The sequence below is a fragment of the Gadus chalcogrammus genome, chromosome 4 (genome assembly GCF_026213295.1).
Source record: "Gadus chalcogrammus isolate NIFS_2021 chromosome 4, NIFS_Gcha_1.0, whole genome shotgun sequence".
In the NCBI taxonomy this organism is placed as follows: Eukaryota; Metazoa; Chordata; class Actinopteri; order Gadiformes; family Gadidae; genus Gadus; species Gadus chalcogrammus.
Genome location: NC_079415.1, coordinates 7,762,598 through 7,783,625, shown reverse-complemented (window position 1 = coordinate 7,783,625; position 21,028 = coordinate 7,762,598). Strand labels below are relative to the sequence as shown.

Here is a 21,028-nt window from a genome sequence, read left to right as displayed (position 1 = left end):
TGGTATAAAGACACCTGCACAATTAGACAAACAAGCCAATGTAGGTCAACCGCTTTATTTAGCGTGTGCAGCCGAGAAATGATGGCAAGGTTGTCTATGTGTCCAATATTAGCCTCTCGCATTTTTACTGTGAATTCGTAGTTTTGGAGAGCAGCGCCTTTAAACACCCAAACTGTTCTACGGGGGGCGATTAGGGCCTAACGCGTGACGTACAGTTGACGCACAAGACGGGTTGCATCTTAATAGTTGGACCTACCTATAGTGTGTCTGTGAGCTCCACATGGGTTTAACTCCGCTCTGAAAAGAACAAGAGCTGGGGAAAGAGGCTATTATTAACCTTCCTGTCGTGTTCGGGTCAAATCCGACCGATTTCCATTTCAATCAATCATAAATATTGTGTTTTACATTTATTTGTCTCGAGGGCTTATGATATCCTCCACACTAGGCATTTGAACATATACAATTGCTGATCACTACTTTCATTGAATTTTAAGTTGTTTAGTCAACTTTGTAACACCTGTGGTGTGGTCAAAAATGACCGCCATAGGAATGAACGGGTGATCCTAGATTGTGTTCATCCATCAGATAGTACACATCCACAAATCCACCACCGCCACCACACACACACAAACACACACCTACACACACACACACACACACACACACACACACACACACACACACACACACACACACACACACACACACACACACACACACACACACACACACACACACACACACACACACACACACACACACACACACACCTACATGCACACGCACACACATACACGTTCAGGCACACATGCACACACACACACACACACACACACACACACACACACACACACACACACACACACACACACACACACACACACACACACACACACACACACACACACACACTCCATCCCACGTGAACCCCTTTCAGACTGAACAATTAGGTGTCCTCTCTTTCCCGTGCTTATGTACCTATCCCCCCACGTGAACCACACTTTCAATACAAAATGTATGATATCTTCTCACAGATCCCCTATATAGCTTGCTTGTGCATTGCTCTTATTATACTATGACCACAATGAGTCAGCGCCCGATCAGACGATTTTCTGTCAGAGAGGCTCTTGACCTTTTTTTTCAAACTGATCAAACTGAACCAGAAATAGAGGAGGAAGCCTCAGAAATATAAGACAACAATCCTGATTTTGATACAGACAATCATGAGACCGAACAGTCAACATATGGTGAGGAAGAGAACCCTGAGGAAGAGGCCCCTGAAGAAGAGGCCCCTGGGGAAGAGGCACCTGGGGAAGAGGCACCTGGGGAGGGGGCACCTGGCGAAGAGGCCCCTGGGGAAGACACACCTGAGGTGGAATTCCAGTCCAAGGATGGCAACTTGATCTGGTATTCATCCCCCCAGGACAGAGGAGGCAGAGCAAGAGAGGAAAGTATCATGACGCCAGGGCCAACACGGTATGCAACATCTCGTGTGGATGACATCAAGTCCAGCTTCCAACTCTTTTTACCAGAGTCCATTGTGGAAATTATACTGGCGATGACAAACCTGGAAGGGGGGCGTGTGTTTGCGGACACATGGAAGACATTGGACCAGGTAGACCCCCAAGCCTACATGGGTCTGTTGACTCTAGCAGGAGTACATCGGTCCAACAATAAGCCTAGAAAAAGTCTGTGGGATGCAGAGTCGGGGAGGCCTATATTCCGGTGAACTATGTCCATGCAGCAGTTTCATATCCTCTCAAGAGTTATCAGATTTGATGACAGAGCTACACAACCTTTCCGCTGGCGAGACGACAAACTGGCTGCCATCAGGAACGTTTGGGACAGGTGGGTGGAGGAGTGCCTACCACTGATGTACAATCCAGGCCCTGAGGTGACTGTGGACGAGCGCCTGGTCCCTTTCCGAGGTCGCTGTCCATTCAAATAGTACATCCCAAGCAAACCAGGCAAGTATGGGATCAAGATCTGGGCAGCATGTGATGCCTGGAGCGCCTGGAATATGCAGGTTTACACGGGGAAACCCGTTACTGGAAGGCCAGAAAAAAAACAAGGCATGCGTGTTGTGTTGGACATGACAGCCGGTCTCAAGGGGCATAACATCACATGTGATAACTTTTTCACATCACATGGGCTTGGTCAGGAGCTGCTGAAAAGGAAGTTCACCATGGGGGGACAGTGAGGAAGAACACGCCTCAACTTCCCCCTGCACTGGTTTCGACCAGAGGGAGAAATGCACTTTCATCCAAATTTGCTTTCACTGACACATAAAGTCTTGTGTCATATTTGCCCAAATAAAATAAGAATGTCATCCTGATGAGCGCTCGACACAAATACGCCGCTGTCAGCAAAGCAGAGCACAGGAAACCCCAGATCATCCTGGACTACAACAGAAACAAAGGAGGCGTTGACTGCCTTGATAAGGTAATGTATACTTTCATCTGTCATGCATTTGATTTACTTGTATTCATGTAAAACATTTTGTGCAAGACAGATTCAATATTGTTTCAAATAATAATAATAATAATAATAAATTTTATTTATAATGCACTTTATATTCAAGAATCTCAAAGTGCTTCAGAGAAAAAAAAAAAAAAAAAAACTATTAAAAAAGGGGGAACCTCAAAGAAAGTTTAGCTAAATGCTCTTTTAAAGAGATGGGTTTTGAGGTTCCGTTTAAAAAGAGCTGTAGTCTGTGGAGCCCTCAGGTGGTCAGGGAGGGCGTTCCATAGTCTAGGGGCAGCAGCAGAAAAGGCCCGATCACCCATGGTGCACAGCTTCGTATGTCGGGTTTGGAGGGTGTGAGTAGATCCTAGTCATTACACAGTAAATCTAGTCATTGTTCCTTTCATTGCAGCTTACTGGTACATACACCTGCAAGTGAATGACAGCTCGTTGGCCTGTGGCAGTGTTCCACAACATCCTTGATGTGTCGGCATGTAATGCATATGTGGTGTGGTCAGCGATTGACCAAGTCTGGAATCAGGGGAAATGTTTCAAGAGGAGACTCTTCCTGGCAGAGCTTGGGAAAGCTTTAGTGACTCCTCTAATTCACCTGCGCCAGCACCTTCCCCGCACACCAGCCTATGGCAGTCTGGTGAGGAGTCTGCAAGCCCTCGCCACTGTCCTGGCCGCTCTCCCCCCAAAACAGGGGCAGAAATGGAAGAGATGCCAGCTCTGTGCCCCTAGAGACAATGAGACAAGTCTTACATGTTTCAAATGTGATGCATACGTTTGCAAGGCACACTGCGACCTGATTGCAAAATGCCACTCCTGTCTTTGAACACACACACACACACACACACACACACACACACACACACACACACACACACACACACACACACACACACACACACACACACACACACACACACACACACACACACACACACACACACACACACACACACACACACACACACACACACACACACACACACACACACACACACACGATGTGTTCATGTTGATGTTCTGTGAATTTGGTCTCTGTTTGGATTTTTCTGTCTTTTTTTTTTTACAATAATTCCTATTGTAACTCCTATTCACTGCAGTTATTCATGTAAACCAGTAGTCTGAGGCATTGTTTACAGGTTAAAAGGGAGTTCAATAAAATTTGGCAATGATCATTGTTTTTTTATTGTAAGGGCAGTTAAAACAGGCAGGTCAAATTTGACCGGGAGCACCAAAGTAGGGGGAGAGAAACGAACACGACACAAAGGTTAAACAAACTGAATTGGCATGCAAAATATATTTCCCATCACGTTTATTTAACGTCTTATTTTTTATTTGTTTCTTTTTTAGAAGATGCTTGCATTACATTGTAACGAACAGAATACCTGTTGATTTAACAAGGCTATTGTTTGTGCCTTATGATCAAATTACTAATCATTGTAAGTAAATGTCATCAATATAAAAGACCTATGTAGTCTAAGCATTAGCTCTGGCCATTTATGAAGGTCAATACCTTACATTGGACGATGTTAAAGGATTTCAGTCATTAACATTTGAGTGCTTAGCTTTATTGCACAATATTGCTGTGTCAAAATCAACGTTAATACATGCATTCATATAAAAACAGTCTATGCAGAACAAGTCATTCATACCCTTGATTAGATTTACAATAATACATTTATATGTGCAATATAACATTTCCATTCAATTATAATTGCATACATGACATCAGTTCAGTACTATAACATCCAACCCTGTTTTTGCTCCAAGTTTAGAGCTGCCAAATCATAGACCATGTTGTTGAAACCTTATGAAATAAATCATCTAGGGGCAGATTCCTAAAATTCACTGACAATATAAAACCAAAACACAGACGGATAGGACACATGATCCGTGACACCGCCTGCATGGTTAGTGTCGCTATGGTGACTTGCTTCTGACAAACAGCGCGGACAATGTCAAGTGTCGCTATGGATGCAGATGAAAATATGTACGCAGGGCTTTAGAAACATCAAGAACTGAATTATTACCGTTCCCATGGTAACCCCAGACTATAGAAGGATGAGAGCTTGCCTATATCTCAAAAGAGCATAAAAAAACACAGTGGGAAAAGGGAGGTGTTGTTTAAAAGAGATCAAGATGGACACCATCCAAACTGATAGGTGATGTGGTGGGGGCGGGGGGATTAGTAAGACCTCTCAGGCCCCCCTATTTCAACCATTTGAATCTCCAAGTGTTTGTGTGTGTGTGTGTGTGTGTGTGTGTGTGTGTGTGTGTGTGTGTGTGTGTGTGTGTGTGTGTGTGTGTGTGTGTGTGTGTGTGTGTGTGTGTGTGTGTGTGCGTCAGTGTGGTGTGTGTGTGTTTCTGTGTGTGTTTCTGTGTGTGTGTGTGTGTGTGTGTGTGTGTGTGTGTGTGTGTGTGTGTGTGTGTGTGTGTGTGTGTGTGTGTGTGTGTGCGTGTGTGTGTGTGTGAGTGAGTGTGTTTGTGTGTTTGTGAGAGTGAGTGTGATGGTCTGTGTGTGTGTGTGTGTGTGTGTGTGTGTGTGTGTGTGTGTGTGTGTGTGTGTGTGTGTGTGTGTGTGTGTGTGTGTGTGTGTGTGTGTGTGTGTGTGTGAGTGTGGTGAGTGTGTGTGTGTGTGTGTGTGTTTCTGTGTGTGATGGTGTGTGTGTGTGTGTGTGCGTGTGTGTATGTGTGTGCGTGTGTGTGTGAGAGTGTGAGTGTGGTGTGTGTGTGTGTGTGTGTGTGTGTGTGTGTGTGTGTGTGTTTGTGTGTGTGTGTGTGTGAGAGTGTGTGTGAGTGTGTGTGAGTGTGATGGTGTGTGTGTGATTGTGTGTTTGTGTGTGTGTGTGTGTGTGTGTGTGTGTGTGTGTGTGTGTGTGTGTGTGTGTGTGTGTGTGTGTGTGTGTGTGTGTGTGTGTGTGTGTGTGTGTGCGTGGGTGTGTGTGCGTGTGTTTGTGTGATTGTGTTTGTGTGTGTCTGAGTGTGTGTGTGTGCGTGCGTGCGTGTGTGTTTATGTATGTGGATTATTTGGGGGTGCATGGGCATCGTTTGGAATGAAGTAAAATCAACAACATGGCCTTCGAAACAATAATTTGTCTATTTGTCTTAAATTGAACAATAAGCAAGTGTAACAATATTGTATTTATATTGCGTTGTTGTAATAAACTGCATTTGGAAATCATGATATCAGTCATAGAGAAGATATTATGCTATTATAAATCGATCAGTTTCAGGACAATGAAAAAAGGGCTATATGTTTTGATTAATATGAAAATTATCTATTCTATAATTCTGCATCGGAAAATACTGAAGTGGGATACTTTGCATTCTCTCAATTATTCAGACTCAATATAGGACTTTGATCAGAACTATAAATATATTTAATCATAATAATTAAACCAAGTGTAATGTATAGTGCATACGGCCAGGACTGCCAAACAACACATATATCACAATATATATTCATTCATTGCCAAGTTGGGTTCAAGGAAGCCTGAAAATATATAATTTTCAACAGTCAAGTAGAAGGCCCACTGCATATAACTCCTCTGTTCACTATTGGGTTAAGGAGTCTATCTGGAGCCACATTTGGTTCTCCAATAACAAAGGCTATTCCGTTAAGACCAGACTGTATAAACAGGTTAGGATGAATGTACATTTTCCAGTTTATTCAAACGCTATTCAACTGATGATATGTTTAGCCCAATTGTGCTAAAAAAATATCTGGCAATTTATGACAACTCATATATGTTTTACGAGAAAATTTAATTATAACTCTTAACAGCTGGAAACACCTGCTCTGATTCAGGGCTTTTTTCAAATTCACATTTATTACCTGGGTCTTTGCCATCTGTATAAAACCAACAGCAGCAGGTAAGCATGTCAAGAATTAAGTGTATATTACTTTTATGAATGTCATTGATAAAAGACATAGAGAAATACCATTCAATAATATAAACATTGGTAGTGTCCGGAAATATCGGGAACTTTCCATCCCAATTGAAAGTCCCCTAACTTTTCTTTCCCAACAATAACTGACATCGGTGAGTTGTCCAATCAGAGCAGCAGGCGTGCTCTGGGGGATAGTTCGATATCAATGTAGACGGCGCTCGGTTTGCTCCACTAGACGCGGAACAACATGCTCTGTTTTCCGTGCGGACCGTTTTCGCTGACGTAAAGGCTCACACCGAACGGTATTCCACGTTTTCAGACCCCAACGAAACGAACGTACCTACGTAGCTCCACGCGTTTGACGTCCAACATAGGAAAAGATCACGTGGTGGACGTGATTTTACTGCAGGTTGGTTTATACATGTACTTTTAAATATTACATAATTTACTCAGAATCATTTATAAAAACAAACAATCTATGTTTCTGCTGTGTAGCTTTCTGTAGTACTGTGTAGCTGTGTATAGTATACTGTGCAGCTATGTGTAACGCTGGTTGTACTGTATACTGGGTAGCTTTGCACTGTGTAGCTGTGTATAACTGTGTAAAAGTTACTGTGTATAACGGTTACTGTGTAGCTGTGTGTACTGTGTAGCCGTGTGTACGGTGTAGCTATGTGTACTGTGTGTAGCCTTGTATACTGTGTCGCTGTGCGTACTCAGTAGCTTTGTATACTCTGAATACTAGGAGGTAGCTGTGTATTCTGTGTACGGTGTAGCAACGTGTACAGTAGACACGCCTTGTGAGACAGAGGCGAGGCTGTCCGCGTCCAGATGACTGTGGCCTTAAGGCTAATGCCAGTTTGTTGTCAGTGCGCTTATGATCTTTGATTAGGATGAAGGATTTATTACCCAGAGCAGTTTGTGAAGACAGTTAATCTCCTGCCATAGTGCTCTCCAGTTTTACACTAGCGCGTTTGGTGGCTATAGCTACCATGGGCAGGCTAAACATAACAACACGTTGGGTAATGGACTGTCCTGTCTAATAAAAGGTTATGACATATGGATTATCAGCAGAATATATCCAGACATGTGATTTGGTTTGTCATAGATGCGGTGAATCTCATTAGCAAATTAGAATTAGTAGTAACCAGGCTGAACACTGATGTGACCTTTGTTTCAGGCTGTGTCACATGAGTACTTTTCAAGTTCAATATCGCATTAAGATAGTTCAAGCTATAAGCAGGAAGGGAGTCTCGGATTCTTTCGTTTTTACTCCTTTACTTGCGTCTAGAAATAACATCCATTGTGTACATTTTGTTCATTTAATTTATTTATTTAAAGGAAATTGCACATTAATCTACATTTCTGTAAATGTGCCAGTGTTAGCAAGCAGGCTAATTTTCAACTGTTGTTGACAGGATCCTTCACTCCACTGCCTACACGAGACCATGGAGGAAGACCTCAATCATATGGAAGATGAGACTGCATTCAGCAACACTGACACAAATGGTAAAATGTGTCTTATATCTATTAATATTTCTCTATTAAGCCACATATTTCTGGCATGTCTGGCAACCTATTGACTATCCCTATATGCTTATTGTATGCCAAAATAAAATGGACTTCTGACCAGGGCGGCAGCCAGGTTTTTGAAATGTTTACACATTTGTAGTTGCCCACAGAATGTTAAGAGACTGGTGGACTAGCCAAACCCTCTTCTAGTGGGGTCAGTGGGTGTGCCCCCCCCCCCCCCAACACACACACCAGGTGCACATACACACATTGAACACATTGCTGCCATTTTTATAATTGCTGATTATAAAAATTGTACTTCGTTATTTGATTTTAAATTATTTCCTTCTTTTTTTTATGGATGTGATCAGAAACGTCATCTTCTCTTCCAAAATGAGTGCTTTTGTTTGCCTGCTTCTATTTTTGACCTTGCATCGGAAAATTATTTTCTTTTACAGCAACAGCTACATCTCCTAGAGATCTTATTTCATCCACTTTGGTCTCCTACAATTCACGTTATATCCGTATTCCTCCAGAAGACGGCTTAGAGTAATGTCATGGCATTTGACCAATGTGTCGATGCGTACCCATTGGATGTCAACGCTGTCCGTCCTGCACAACGCAGCGGTCCGTCCTCCACTCTTAAGCACTGCTCTCCTTCCTCTCGCCCCGCAGGCGAGCGCTTGTCCGAGGCCATGGAGCAGGACGACCCGTCCTTCAAGCGTTCCCGTAACACGGACGAGATGTTGGAGCTCAGGGTGCTGCTTCAGAGCAAAGTAAAGAAGCTCTGGATGGATCCGTACCGCCTACTCTCTCTCTTGAGCACACACACCTACACTCTGGTTTTGTTTCAGTCTGGCTTGTAAAGGGGAAACCCTCCTCGTCTCTCCGCAGAACGCCGGAGCTGTGATCGGAAAAGGTGGCAAGAATATCAAAGCCCTTCGTACAGATGTGAGTAAACAGATGGCGTTGTATGGGGCTCGACAGCTGGTGCAGGTTACTGTGTTTATAAATATCTATATTTATATATTACACACGCATACATACATACACACGTATATAGTGATTAAGTTATTTTTTTATTTTAGATTATCGGGAAGACATTTTTCTTTGCAACCAAAGTTGTTTTTCCCTGTATTGCATTGCATTTCGCTTGTGTATAACATGGACTGAGTTTTAAATTAAAAGCAAAACATGAACAAGAATATGAACTATAAAAAAATAAACATTTTATTTCTTCAAAATAAAGTGTTTTAACAACACGCTGTCGGGTAAAAGTACTGTTCATTTACTTGAATCCATTAATTCCCTGAACCATATTGTACACGACTGTTCTTCAGGTGCTTTGTAGATGAGGATTTGTTTGAATTATACAGTGGAACAATAGCTTCAATGGTACAGTTGATCTTGGAAGATGTGCAAAACTCCTCTTCAACCAAGACCCCTTTAGTACATTAAACGGAATGGTTGGCAAGATCTATATGGATTAAATATCTCCATCTTTGACTCGATCAAATATGTACCCTTTCATATGTTAAATCCTCAAACTTTTTTTTAATTTCCCCTTTTTTAATATTACTCAATAACTCGTGAACTCAAATAAATATGTATTCCTTCTCCACCCCCCCCCCCCCACACCTTACTTACTTTAATTGATTTTGGTTTATTCTCGGCCACCTTCCTCCATTCCGCCTCTGATCTGGATGGCCACGCCCCCTTCTGCGTTGGCCCAACCTGCGCCTGCCCCCGATCGCCCACCCGACACTCCCGGTTGGCCACGCCCATAAACCACCTGCCCCTTACCATGACTACTCGTGATTGGTTTGCCCCATGCCCAATGCCAACCTCCTCCTCCTTCTCTACCACCCACCACCTCCTCCACCACCAACACCACCACCTCCTCCTCCTCCTCCTCCTCCTCCTCCACCACCACCACCACCGCCACCTCGGCCCATCCAGTACAATGCCAGTGTGTCAGTCCCAGACAGCAGTGGGCCAGAGCGGTATGTCCCCCACCAGTTCAATGCCTCACTGCCTGACTAGCACAGTGAAACACACTTGTCTCTTTGATTACCTGCATTCTCTTAGCATTTAAACGCCTTTGTTATATTTTTGTATTTTACATCGTATAGTAGATAACCCCCCCCCCCCCCCCCCCCCCGATCCCCAACCCCTCCACCCACCTTCTCCCCGACTTGGAAAAAAAAACAATTCTATATTTCCCCATTTCATCTTCTGTCGTCTTTGTTGAACTGGGGTCGCCTTGCAGCCACTCCGGTACTTTGGATCGTTCTCGAGAGCGGATCGTACCATCTTGTGTCCCAGCCTTTTCTTTCCGTTTGCAGCCAAACACAGCTGTCCTTTTTTTTAGTTTTTATTCTTTCCAGTGAGATCATTTAGTCCTGATAAAACTCTTATGGACGCCACGCTGTCTCCCCCCTTACCAACCTCCCCCCAACTCCTGTCTCCCCCCTTACCAACCTCACCCCAACTCCTGTCTCCCCCTTACCACCTGCAGCCCCACTCCTGTCTCCCCCCTTACCAGCCTGCCTCACCCCCACTCCGTCTCCCTCCTTACCAACCCCCCCCCCCCCCCCCCGCCTGCCCAGCTGCGTCACGTCTCATTGTCGATGTCTCTTCATTTCCTTGTGCGCAGATTCCCCCCCCCCCCCCTCCCATCAGGTCAGATCAGTGTGCTAATCTGTCACGTTGTTGCTAACCCTCTGCCTCAGCCACTCCCCACCTCCCTGACTCCATAGTCTCCTCTTCCCCGACACTGAGTGAAGCGTGTCCACACTTATTTCTCTTTCTCTTTCTTTTCTGTTTTGGATCGTCCCCCTAATGCCCACAGATACTGGTGGTGGGACAGCTCCTCCTCCTCCTCCTCCTCCTCCTCCTCCTCCTCCTCCTCCTCCTCCTCCTCCTCCTCCTCCTCCTCCTCCTCCTCCTCCTCTTCGGTCCCCTCCTCCTCCTCCTCCTCCTCCTCCTCCTCCTTCTCCTCTTATTGTTCTTATTCATCCCTATCTTCTATCTGATCCCAGTTCTCCTCCTCTTCTTCTTGGTCCTATTCCTCCCCTCTTCCTGTTGTTGCTCCTCCTACCCCTTCTCCTCCTCCTCCTCCTCCTCTCCTTCTTGTTTCTGGTCCTCTCCCCCCTCCTCCTTGTCCTTCTCCTCGTCTCTGTGGTTCTGGTCCTCCTACCCCTTCTCCTCCTCCTCCTCCTCCTCCTCCTCCTCCTCCTCCTCCTCTTCTTCTTGTTTCTGGTCCTCTCACCCCCCCTCCTTGTCCTTCTCCTCGTCTCTGTGGTTCTGGTCCTCCTACCCCTCCTACTGATCCTGCTCCTCTTTCTCCTGGTCCTCTTGCTGTTCCTACGCTCCAGCGTGGTATCCCAGGGGTACAGCTGCCCATGTCCCCAGCTTTCTCTCTTTCCTGTGTACATTTATTCGTTTTTACATGTTTAATTATTGAATGCATGTCGGCAGCTCAACTGACCAGTCTACTGTTGGGAACCTTTTCAGATCTGTGTGTGTAAAGTTTACAATATACAATATAAAAAACTGTCTGAATCCCCTTTCCTCACCCACCCACCTACATTCATTGTATTTTTGGATTGCCTAATCAGCCTTCCTATCAGTGATCTAGATTGTCTACAAGTTGTTTTTTCTTCTTTTTTGCTATGTTTGCTTACCTGCCTGGTCTCCCTGACAGGATCCTCAGTGTGAACGCCAACATCGACACAATAGGAGACATCCTGGTGAAGATCATCCCTACTCTGGAGGAGGTGAGCGATTACGGTTATTCATTGCGTTTGCACACTCTGCCCGATGGTCCTTATTATGGTCTTGGTTCCATCTCGGTCCCGCTTGGTTGTGAATAATTGTCCTAACCAGGTTTCTGGTCGTTGACATGTTATACACATACAATCACAATATGCCGCACTGGGGATGTCATCCGAAACGCAATGTGCATGTAAACGTACTCGCTGTGTGGTTTCGTATGCAGCCGTTCTGTCATCAGTATAAGCAATGAATGTACAATTGGATTTGGCGTCCGTCGCTAATCGAACTTCCGTAACCCATTAGTGGCCATGTAAACGAGTTAATGAGTGTGTTAATATCCCACAACTGGGAAACCACTGTAACCTGCTGGTGACTCTGTCTAACCGTGTATTCGCTGTGCATGTGAAGGCACTGAATGAACCGGAATTGAATGTATCCCAATGCGGTTAGCAGTGGTGAGCCATACAAGGCTGCCAGGGGAACCCAGCGATCGAGTGGCCAAGTTACAAGTCCTGTGAACATTTCCTTCTGCTTTCTAGTACCAGCATTACAGCGGGATGGATTTTGACTGCGAGCTGCGCCTGTTGATCCATCAGAGTATGGCCGGGGGCATTATCGGGGTGAAGGGGGCCAAGATTAAAGAGCTGAGAGAGGTAAAAACATGGTTCCTGTGTTACTCTATTTTGATTTTCTGACCCGCAGAATGTCTTTCGGAATTATTGGAGATTGTCTGTAAATTTGGTCAAGCCATTTTGATTATTGGCTGGTCTGATCAGGGCATCGTACATTGTTTCTCTGTCACTCTGTCTCAACGTCTGAAACGTCTGTTTCTGTCCCTCCCTTATTCTGTCTCTGTCTCTCTCTCTGTCTGTGTGTGTGTGTGTGTGTGTGTGTGTGTGTGTGTGTGTGTGTGTGTGTGTGTGTGTGTGTGTGTGTGTGTGTGTGTGTGTGTGTGTGTGTGTGTGTGTGTGTGTGTGTGTGTGTGTGTGTCACTCTCTCTGTCTCTCTCTCTCTCTCTCTCTCTCTCTCTCTCTCTCTCTCAGAACACGGAGACCTCCATCAAGCTGTTCCAGGAGTGCTGCCCCCACTCGACCGACCGGGTGGTGCTGGTCGGGGGCCGGCCGGAGCAGGTCGTCGAGTGCATCAAGGTCATCATGGAGCTCGTGTCCGAGGTAGCTGGGCCAATCAAATCAGGGCTGTATTTATAGAGCGTCTTCGCAGGGGCTTAACGAGGGGAGGCAACACAGCAAAGAACATGGGCCGAGTTCAACATTAAAAAGCGAAAACATAAACAAGAGTATGACCTATAAACAACTACGCCAAGTGCTTAAAAGGTGAAGCCACGCACCACTGACACGCGGCTGGTTTACACGCACGCCGCGGCTCTCAACAGCCACCCAGAGAGGAGCGACTGCTCTTCTGTAGGTGTCCAGCGTTGATACTTGCTTTGTCCGTGTGTCGTTTGTGTTGGGACCCTTTTGGGTCGGGGTCCTCCTGACCCTCTTGTCGCTCCGTCCCGCCCAGGCCACGGTCAAGGGCCGGACGCAGCCCTACGACCCCAACTTCTACGACCAGACCTACGACTACGGCGGCTACACGGCCGCCTTCGAGGACCGCGGCCGCCGGCCCCCGGGCGGCGGCTTCGCCCCGCGGCCCCTGAGGGGGGTCTTCGAGCGCATGGCCCCGCCCCACCGGCCGCCGATGGCCCCGCGGCGGGAGTACGAGGACATGAGCCCCCGCCGGGGCCCGCCCCCGCCCCCTCCCCCGCTGAGCAGGGTCGCCGGAGGGGGCCGGGCGCGGAACCTACCCCTGCCCCCCCCGCCGCTGACCAGAGGAGGGTGAGGGGGCGCTCCTCTGTCTGTCTGTCTGTCCGTCTCCATCTGTCTGTCTGTCTGTCTGTCTGTCTGTCTGTCTGTCTGTCCGTCTCCGTCTGTCTGTCTGTCTGTCTGTCTGTCTGTCTGTCTGTCTGTCTGTCTGTCTGTCTGTCTGTCCGTCTCCGTCTGTCTGTCTGTCTGTCTGTCTGTCTGTCTGTCTGTCTGTCTGTCTGTCTGTCTGTCTGTCTGTCTGTCTGTCTGTCTGTCTGTGTCTCTCTCTGTGTCTCTGACTCTGTACTCACTCTGTCGGTCTGTCTCTGTCTGTTTGTCTGTGTCTGTGTCTGTGTCTGTGTCTGTGTCTCTCTCTCTCTCTCTCTCTCTCTCTCTCTCTCTCTCTCTCTCTCTCTCTCTCTCTCTCTCTCTCTCTCTCTCTCTCTCTCTCTCTCTCTCTCTCTCTCTCTCTCTCTCTCTCTCTCTCTCTCTCCCTCTGTCCCGATGAAACCTAATTTCCTTTTCATGTCTCTCCTTGTGATTCCCAACTCTTTCCGTGTGCCGTCAATTCCCAGGGGAGACCGGTTTCCCCACGGAGGCTACCACGGCAGCATGGATGACAGAAACAAGTGAGCGCGGGGATGCCTCACACGTGGGCTGAGCATGTTACACCTGCCCCTAAACCTCAGCCAAACGCTGTTTGATGCCCTCGACCCCACTGTTGGGCGCCGGTCAGATGAACTCGTCAATGGTCATCTGTAAAGTAGAAGACGATAGAGAAGGGGTAGGGGGAAGGGTGTTTGATGCCCTGCCAAAGGGGACTAGGTTTGTCTCCCATGTCCACAGCCTCAAAGGGGACATATTATACCACCAGGTGTGAGTGGGATTAGCCGTTACAAGCCATTTGGCCTTATGTGACATCACAAGTGGGCGTGTCCACCAAGATGTGTGACGGATAGAAGAGCAAGGTTTGCTACAGTCCACTGGGTAGGCTGGTAGACGGATCTATACATCTAGGTGGACACACCCACTTGTGATGAAAGAAGAGGCTGCTTTCCAAAACGGTTTGTAATGGCTAATCACACTCACACCTGGTGGTATAATAAGACACCTTTAACTACAGGCATACTTACTGCCTAACCGTAACTGGTCCTTAACGACATGAATCTGAATTCACTGTACGTGGCCTCCGATAAAAGTGAAATGTAGTAGTAAATAGTAACCAGCAACCATTAGTGGGTCTTTAGTAAACAGCAGTGGGTCTATGATTGGCCAGGCTTCATCCCTGTGTTTCCCCTCTCCTCTCCAGCGACCGAAGAGGCCGGCTGGGAGAGCCCTACGAAGGCATGGTGAGTGTCACCGGGCCCGCCTGCCCCCCCACCTGCTGACACGCATGAGTTTACTGGTGTTAGTTACTAGCTGTGTGTAGTACTATGAGGTGATTTATTGTGTTGGTTACTAGTTGTTTGTAGTTGTATGAGGTGTTTACTTTTGTAAGCTACTAGCTGTCTGTAGTAATATATGAAGTGTTGAAGTGAAATATGAAGTGTTAACTTGTTAGTTACAAACTTTTAGTAGTTGTATGAGGTCATTACTTATTTGTTACAGGCTGTTTGTAGTAGTATCAGTTGTTTACTTGTGTAAGTTACTAGCTGTTTGTAGTAGTATGAGGTGTTTACCTGTGTAAGTTACTAGCTGTTTGTAGTAATATGAGGTGTTTACCTGTGTAAGTTACTAGCTGTTTGTAGTAGTATGAGTTGTTTACCTGTGTAAGTTACCAGCTGTTTGTAGTAGTATGAGGTGTTTACCTGTGTAAGTTAATAGCTGTTTGTAGTTGTATGAGTTGTTTACCTGTGTAAGTTACCAGCTGTTTGTAGTAGTATGAGTTGTTTACCTGTGTAAGTTACTAGCTGTTTGTAGTAGTATGAGTTGTTCACCTGTGTGAGTTACCAGCTGTTTGTAGTAGTATGAGGTGTTTACCTGTGTAAGTTACTAGCTGTTTGTAGTAGTATGAGTTGTTTACCTGTGTAAGTTAATAGCTGTTTGTAGTTGTATGAGTTGTTTACCTGTGTAAGTTACTAGCTGTTTGTAGTAGTAGGAGGTGTTTACCTGTGTAAGTTACTAGTTAGTAGCATGGGACTGAGGAGAGAGGGAGCAGTAGAACCAGGATTGTTTTTCTTGTGTCGTAGTAGCGGCTCAGCGGCTAGGACACTGGGCATGTACACTTGTCTAGGCCCGCTGTTGCCTGGCAACGGTTGTATCCTTGGTTACCGTAGAGCAGCTAAGTACGTAGTCCAGAGATCAGAAAGGCTAGCAAATTAAGGTGAAACAAAAGCAACGCACGGGCCGGTATCTTTTTTAGGTCAAACTGCAAGTGAATCGTTTTTGGGGGAAAGCAGCAAGGGTAACCAAATTGGTGGATGGTGTTAATCAAAACATTGTATTCAATGTGAATAAACAAGGCAGCAATTCATGAGATGATGATGGATTGAGAGAGGCTAAACTAGTTGAACTTGATTTGACTCTTAGACGGGTAATTCTGGACAGGTAATGGCTTATATAATACGGTAATCCACTAACTACCCAAGCAGTGATGCATGTATATTTGTAAAGAATTATAAATGTCTCAGCAGAAAGGAAATGGGTTGATCATTGACCTCACCTTAGTCAATATATTACTCTGGACACACCCACTTATATCAACACTGTGTGTGTGTTTGTGTGTGTGTGTGTGTTTGTTTGCGTGTGTTTGTGTGTGTGTGTGTGTGTGTGTGTGTGTGTGTGTGTGTGTGTGTGTGTGTGTGTGTGTGTGTGTGTGTGTGTGTGTGTGTGTGTGTGTGTGTGTGTGTGTGTGTGTGTGTGTGTGTGTGTGTGTGTTCCTTGACCGCTCCTTGACCGCAGAGTTCTCTCCTTCAAAGTAAAAATTAATAATTATCCCTGCTCTACCTTGGGCAGCCCTTTTGTCAAATATTAATCTCTACAATTTCAATGTATCCTGTAAGCATGGTTTCAAAGATTACCTGATGTGTGGGGTTCCCCATGCAGACTGATTACCTTATGCATGGGATCCATATATGTCAGGTACTCAGTCTATATACTTAGTGATGCACATCTCATGAGGATGATGTGGGATGTTGTATTAAATGACACAACAATAATATAATGTTAAACAGCTGTATAATAAATCTTCTCCATGCCCTACCAGCGTTCTGCACTCCACTTTTGTAGTACAATGTGATTTAATGGATGGAATTTTCTTAGGCCTATTTTGATGATGAGATCATCTTTTTGTGGCTTTAGGACTGTCCTCATTGTATAAAAATAGAATCTGGTACAAGCTCCAATTTACTTACGTTAACTTTAGTTTTGGTTCCCTCAAACATCCATCGGGGCTATTATTCGGGGTCAGAGTTAAACGAGCAGCCGATCAGCCCCCAATGAGGCACACTTCTCCTACTTTGTATACAGGCCGTATTTTGCATCCTAAACCTTTTTACCTCTTTGTTAATCGCTCAATCAATTACGTCACCAATTACAACAAAATGTCAATTTAGTGCTAGGCACCACTTCACCCACAGGGGGCGCAAAATCACACATTAACAGCCTTTTCTGTCAATCAATGACTCAGAATCACTCTAAATAGCTTCGGGAGGCCTATCTCTTCACCCCCGATTGACATGCCCCCGCAAATCGCTGGGGTCGGCAGTGCATGTGGGCTGGGAATATATCTTTGCAGACTGATTGCACTCCTATTTATTATTATACTGAGGTTTGTCATGAATAATCGTTTTAATTTTAACTTTTGTTGTTTCTTTCTTCCATGGCTCCTGAATTAGGGTGGGGGTTTTCACGGTGAGTGTGATATGTTTAGTGCCTGCTTACTTTGGGAATGCTTATTTATTCATTTAGTTCACAGAAACTCTTTCCTTAATTGTTTTCGACCCATCTTTATTTTTTGTATGTTTTTTTTATTGGTAATAAATGTATTGTAGATGTCATCCTTATTTCTCATGTTATGTTTCTTTGTCAATTATTCCATAGACCGCAATGCCAACTGGGAACCCTTTCAGCCTGGTCAGTGTATATTTGTATTTTTAGGGATCAACACTATTAGAAGTGTATTTTAAAAGGTGACATTTCCCTGAGGTTTCCTCTATGTCTGGTCCTTGTGTTGGCCCAGGCGGCCGGGGCTCCTACGGGGACATGAGTGGACCAGTCGTCACCACACAAGTCACCATCCCCAAAGACGTTAGTCCCGAGAACCCTTTGAAATCTCTTGACGAAATACCGTCCACCAAATAAGATCCCCCAATAATCATCAGCATTTCCATTTCTTTTGAAGTTGGCGGGGTCTATCATTGGTAAGGGGGGCCAGAGGATCAAGCAGATCAGGTCAGAGTCGGGGGCCTCGATCAAGATCGATGAGCCACTAGAGGGCTCCGAGGACCGGATCATCACCATCACAGGGACCCAGGACCAGATCCAGAACGCCCAGTTCCTCCTACAGAACAGGCACGTAACCACTGGGGTGCCCTTCTTAGACGGCTGGCAGTGGGAGCCATACCTTGTACTCAAGTTGACCTTGTACTACTTGTTTACTTTACAAGCGATGTGGAACGTTTGACCTTTTAACCTTGAATCCCATCGCATAATGGAGACAACCAGTAGGTGTTTTTTTGCCGGTTACCTACTAAACCTGGAGATCTTAAAGTGAACTAAAAAAAACGTATTTGTAACTGTTAATAAGGGTTATGAAGGTACAGTGTAATACACTGTAATCTCAATGTATTATCGCACAGTGTATGTTTAATTTTTAGCAGCTTTTTAACTCTTGAGTTCCTAAATTATTATTTTTTTTCCCTCCTCCCCTTTTTAAATGCTTTAACAGTGTGAAGCAGTTCTCTGGACGGTTCTTCTAAGACAACCAAGGACGTGGGGGGAAGGAGAAGCAAAACTGCCATAACTGTTGGGCTCTTCTATCCATATTCAACCTATTCCTTTGTTTGGGATAGACGTTGCCCCTTCCTCTTCATCATAAATGGTCTGCTACGTCAAGTTTCCCAGCTGTCAAGTTACCAGCCTCCACCTTCTGTGCTGATGTTTTCATTTTAGTTGTTTTTTTACTGGATCCATGTACTGTAATTGGAGTAAACTCACTTGTTTGGTACCTTGTTTTATTTTGTTACGTGTGCCCTAGCACCCCCTGTGCCACCGCTGTGTTCCAGTACAGCAGAATGTCATTTTAATTTTCTGGATTTTAGCTTTTCTCCAAATTATTTGGTACACTCTCAAAAGACCTTGAGCTGATTCGTTCTTTTTTTAAATGTTTCTTTAACGAGGTAATTATTTTTAAATAAACCAAGGAGTAACAACCAATTGTTAAATGTATATCTTAAGCGAGAAATCGATTTCCATACTTTTACCAACAATTCTTCTAACACAATTCTTTCGAATGTTTAGGAAAAAATGCACAAAAATAGACATGATTTACAGTTTTTCTCAGTCGCTTTGGTACATTTCTCAGATCCGAATTGAAATTTGCAAAACAGTAAGTGCATTTCTCAAAACAATTCGTACAAATAGCAAAACACCATGGATTTCATGCAAAAGCAAGTCTCTTGCCCAAAATCCTTAGTTTGTTTCTCAAAAGTAAATATCTGTGTCAATGAACATGTCAGTGCCATCAAAATGACAAGTCCTTGCGTCATTTTGTACGGATAAGACAGTCAAATTGCTTAGTCATGTTGTCAATATAACAGTGTACTCTGGAGGGATGTTCTGATGTAAACCATGGCTAAAGTTTTGAAGACAATTATTGTAAATTTTAAGTTACACCTTAGTGTATGTGGGAGATTGATTGCAAGAGACTGGACAAGATTCACATTTACGCTTTGACTGTTTGTACTGTAATTTGTTGACAGACCATGTCATTGCAGGAAATGTGAACATAGGACAATCTCCTTAGGGTAAACAGTACATGCATTGCTGTAGGAATTACAATGCATTCATCCTACACCTCCTGACGTTCCTGTCTGTTGGGCCACAAATTCTCAGACAATGTAAATTTGTGTTGTGCTCCAGCTATATATATACTTGCCAGTTCATGGTTCAGGAGATGCACCTTTGAGCTATTCCAGTAAACTGGTTGATCGTTGGTTGATCTAACACTTCACACATTTCCCTTCTTTAGAGAAATCAAGATTCACCTGGTAGCAATTTACCAATTCAAAAAAAAAGTCTAATGGAAATGTATAGAAATATGCTTGACATATTATGACAACTTGTTCAACCATTTTGCATGTAAAGACTTATGCAATGAACTAAGGCCCAAATCTTGTGGGGGTGAGACTATTCAATAGAGACCCATTACAATACATTTTGATCAACATGACATAAGCAATTTATAATGTAGGAAAGAGCAGATAATTGTACATAATCATTTGCATGAATGTACCAAAGCATTTGCAACTTGTTCACAGAAATGAGAAACTGCTTTTTTGATGTGCACAAACGACACAATGATGTGAAGATTGAACAGGTAGTTTTGAGAATTTCAATTCTGATCTGAGAAATGTACCAAAGCGACTGAGAAATACTGTAATACATGGGCTTTTTGTTTGGGAGTATTATTATGCTTAGCAAATTGAAGACAAACTGATAAAAAATCATTTGTTTTGCATTGAAGGACAGGAAGCTGATGCAAAGGTGTAAATAATCAGTATTATAAGATAATTTGGTCACCATTGCCTCTTTGAAAGAGACCGGGCCAGAAAAGGAAGTCTTGTGATATTTTCCCATTATCATATATTATCACTTTACAAATTATTATTTTTTTGTTCATGTACATGCCTTACTGTGATTAAATCATATACAATCATTGGCTTACAGTTTTCTTTGTTATTGTATTTTTGCTGAATGTAGCCTATTTTCAGTCTATTAAAACTTTTGAAAGGCAATATTGAGGAAGTGTGCGTGTGGGTCAGTGTCTAGCAATGGTGTTTTTTCGTCGACGTCTTTCTCAAGTCTTCAGTTCCTGCTACAAGTGAGTAAATACAGACGGTGCAACATTTAATCAAACGTTTCCTGGGCTGTATTTGAACTGCAGAATGACCATGAGATTTATGAGGGGGCCAATTCGCAATGGGTTTTTCCAATTTATACACATATTGGCAGGTCATAAAACACTTTTATGACTTGTTATACGCTTTCTATTTGACTTAATTTTGAGTAATATAGCATACTCTTTAACGGTTGAAGTCGTTTGTGATGTGTTATACTAATTTGCATAACGCATTGCGTTTGATTAAGTGTACATGGTCGCAGATAGTGCAGGAAGGGTCAGGTTGTTTTTCCCAGCGTTTAGCAGCCTTTCTCGCAGGGTTGAACTGTTCAGCACCGGAAATGTGTTTACAAGAACGTTTCTATAGACAAACCCATCCTGGTGTTTTCCCATCAGAGCACAGCCCCACCGCCTCTCAGCGTCACATGGTCCGGGGCTTCACCGAGACCCGAGCTGTTGGACTGGGATAGGATTTCAATCCCGAACGGGGACGCGAGAGAAGGAGAAA

At 44.4% G+C, this 21,028-nt stretch overlaps 1 protein-coding gene across 2 annotated transcripts; it reads left to right on the top strand.

The window, feature by feature from the left end:
* Positions 1 to 6,588: 6,588 nt before the first annotated feature.
* Positions 6,589 to 21,007, top strand: LOC130380547 (heterogeneous nuclear ribonucleoprotein K-like). Of its 2 annotated transcripts, none has more exons than XM_056587787.1 (17): positions 6,589 to 6,775; positions 7,785 to 7,875; positions 8,554 to 8,654; positions 8,773 to 8,829; positions 9,838 to 9,881; positions 11,585 to 11,657; positions 12,195 to 12,308; positions 12,699 to 12,827; positions 13,180 to 13,493; positions 14,036 to 14,089; positions 14,770 to 14,809; positions 17,297 to 17,312; positions 17,502 to 17,534; positions 17,641 to 17,708; positions 17,803 to 17,972; positions 18,349 to 20,502; positions 20,917 to 21,007. In XM_056587787.1, the coding sequence occupies exons 2-16, from the start codon at positions 7,815 to 7,817 to the stop codon at positions 18,377 to 18,379; spliced, it is 1,305 nt and encodes a 434-aa protein (XP_056443762.1). In that variant the 5' UTR covers positions 6,589 to 6,775; positions 7,785 to 7,814; the 3' UTR covers positions 18,380 to 20,502; positions 20,917 to 21,007. The 2 variants fall into 2 exon arrangements, with proteins under 2 accessions (XP_056443762.1, XP_056443761.1); XM_056587786.1 differs by lacking the exon at positions 6,589 to 6,775 and adding an exon at positions 6,790 to 7,388.
* The last annotated feature ends 21 nt before the right edge of the window (positions 21,008 to 21,028 follow it).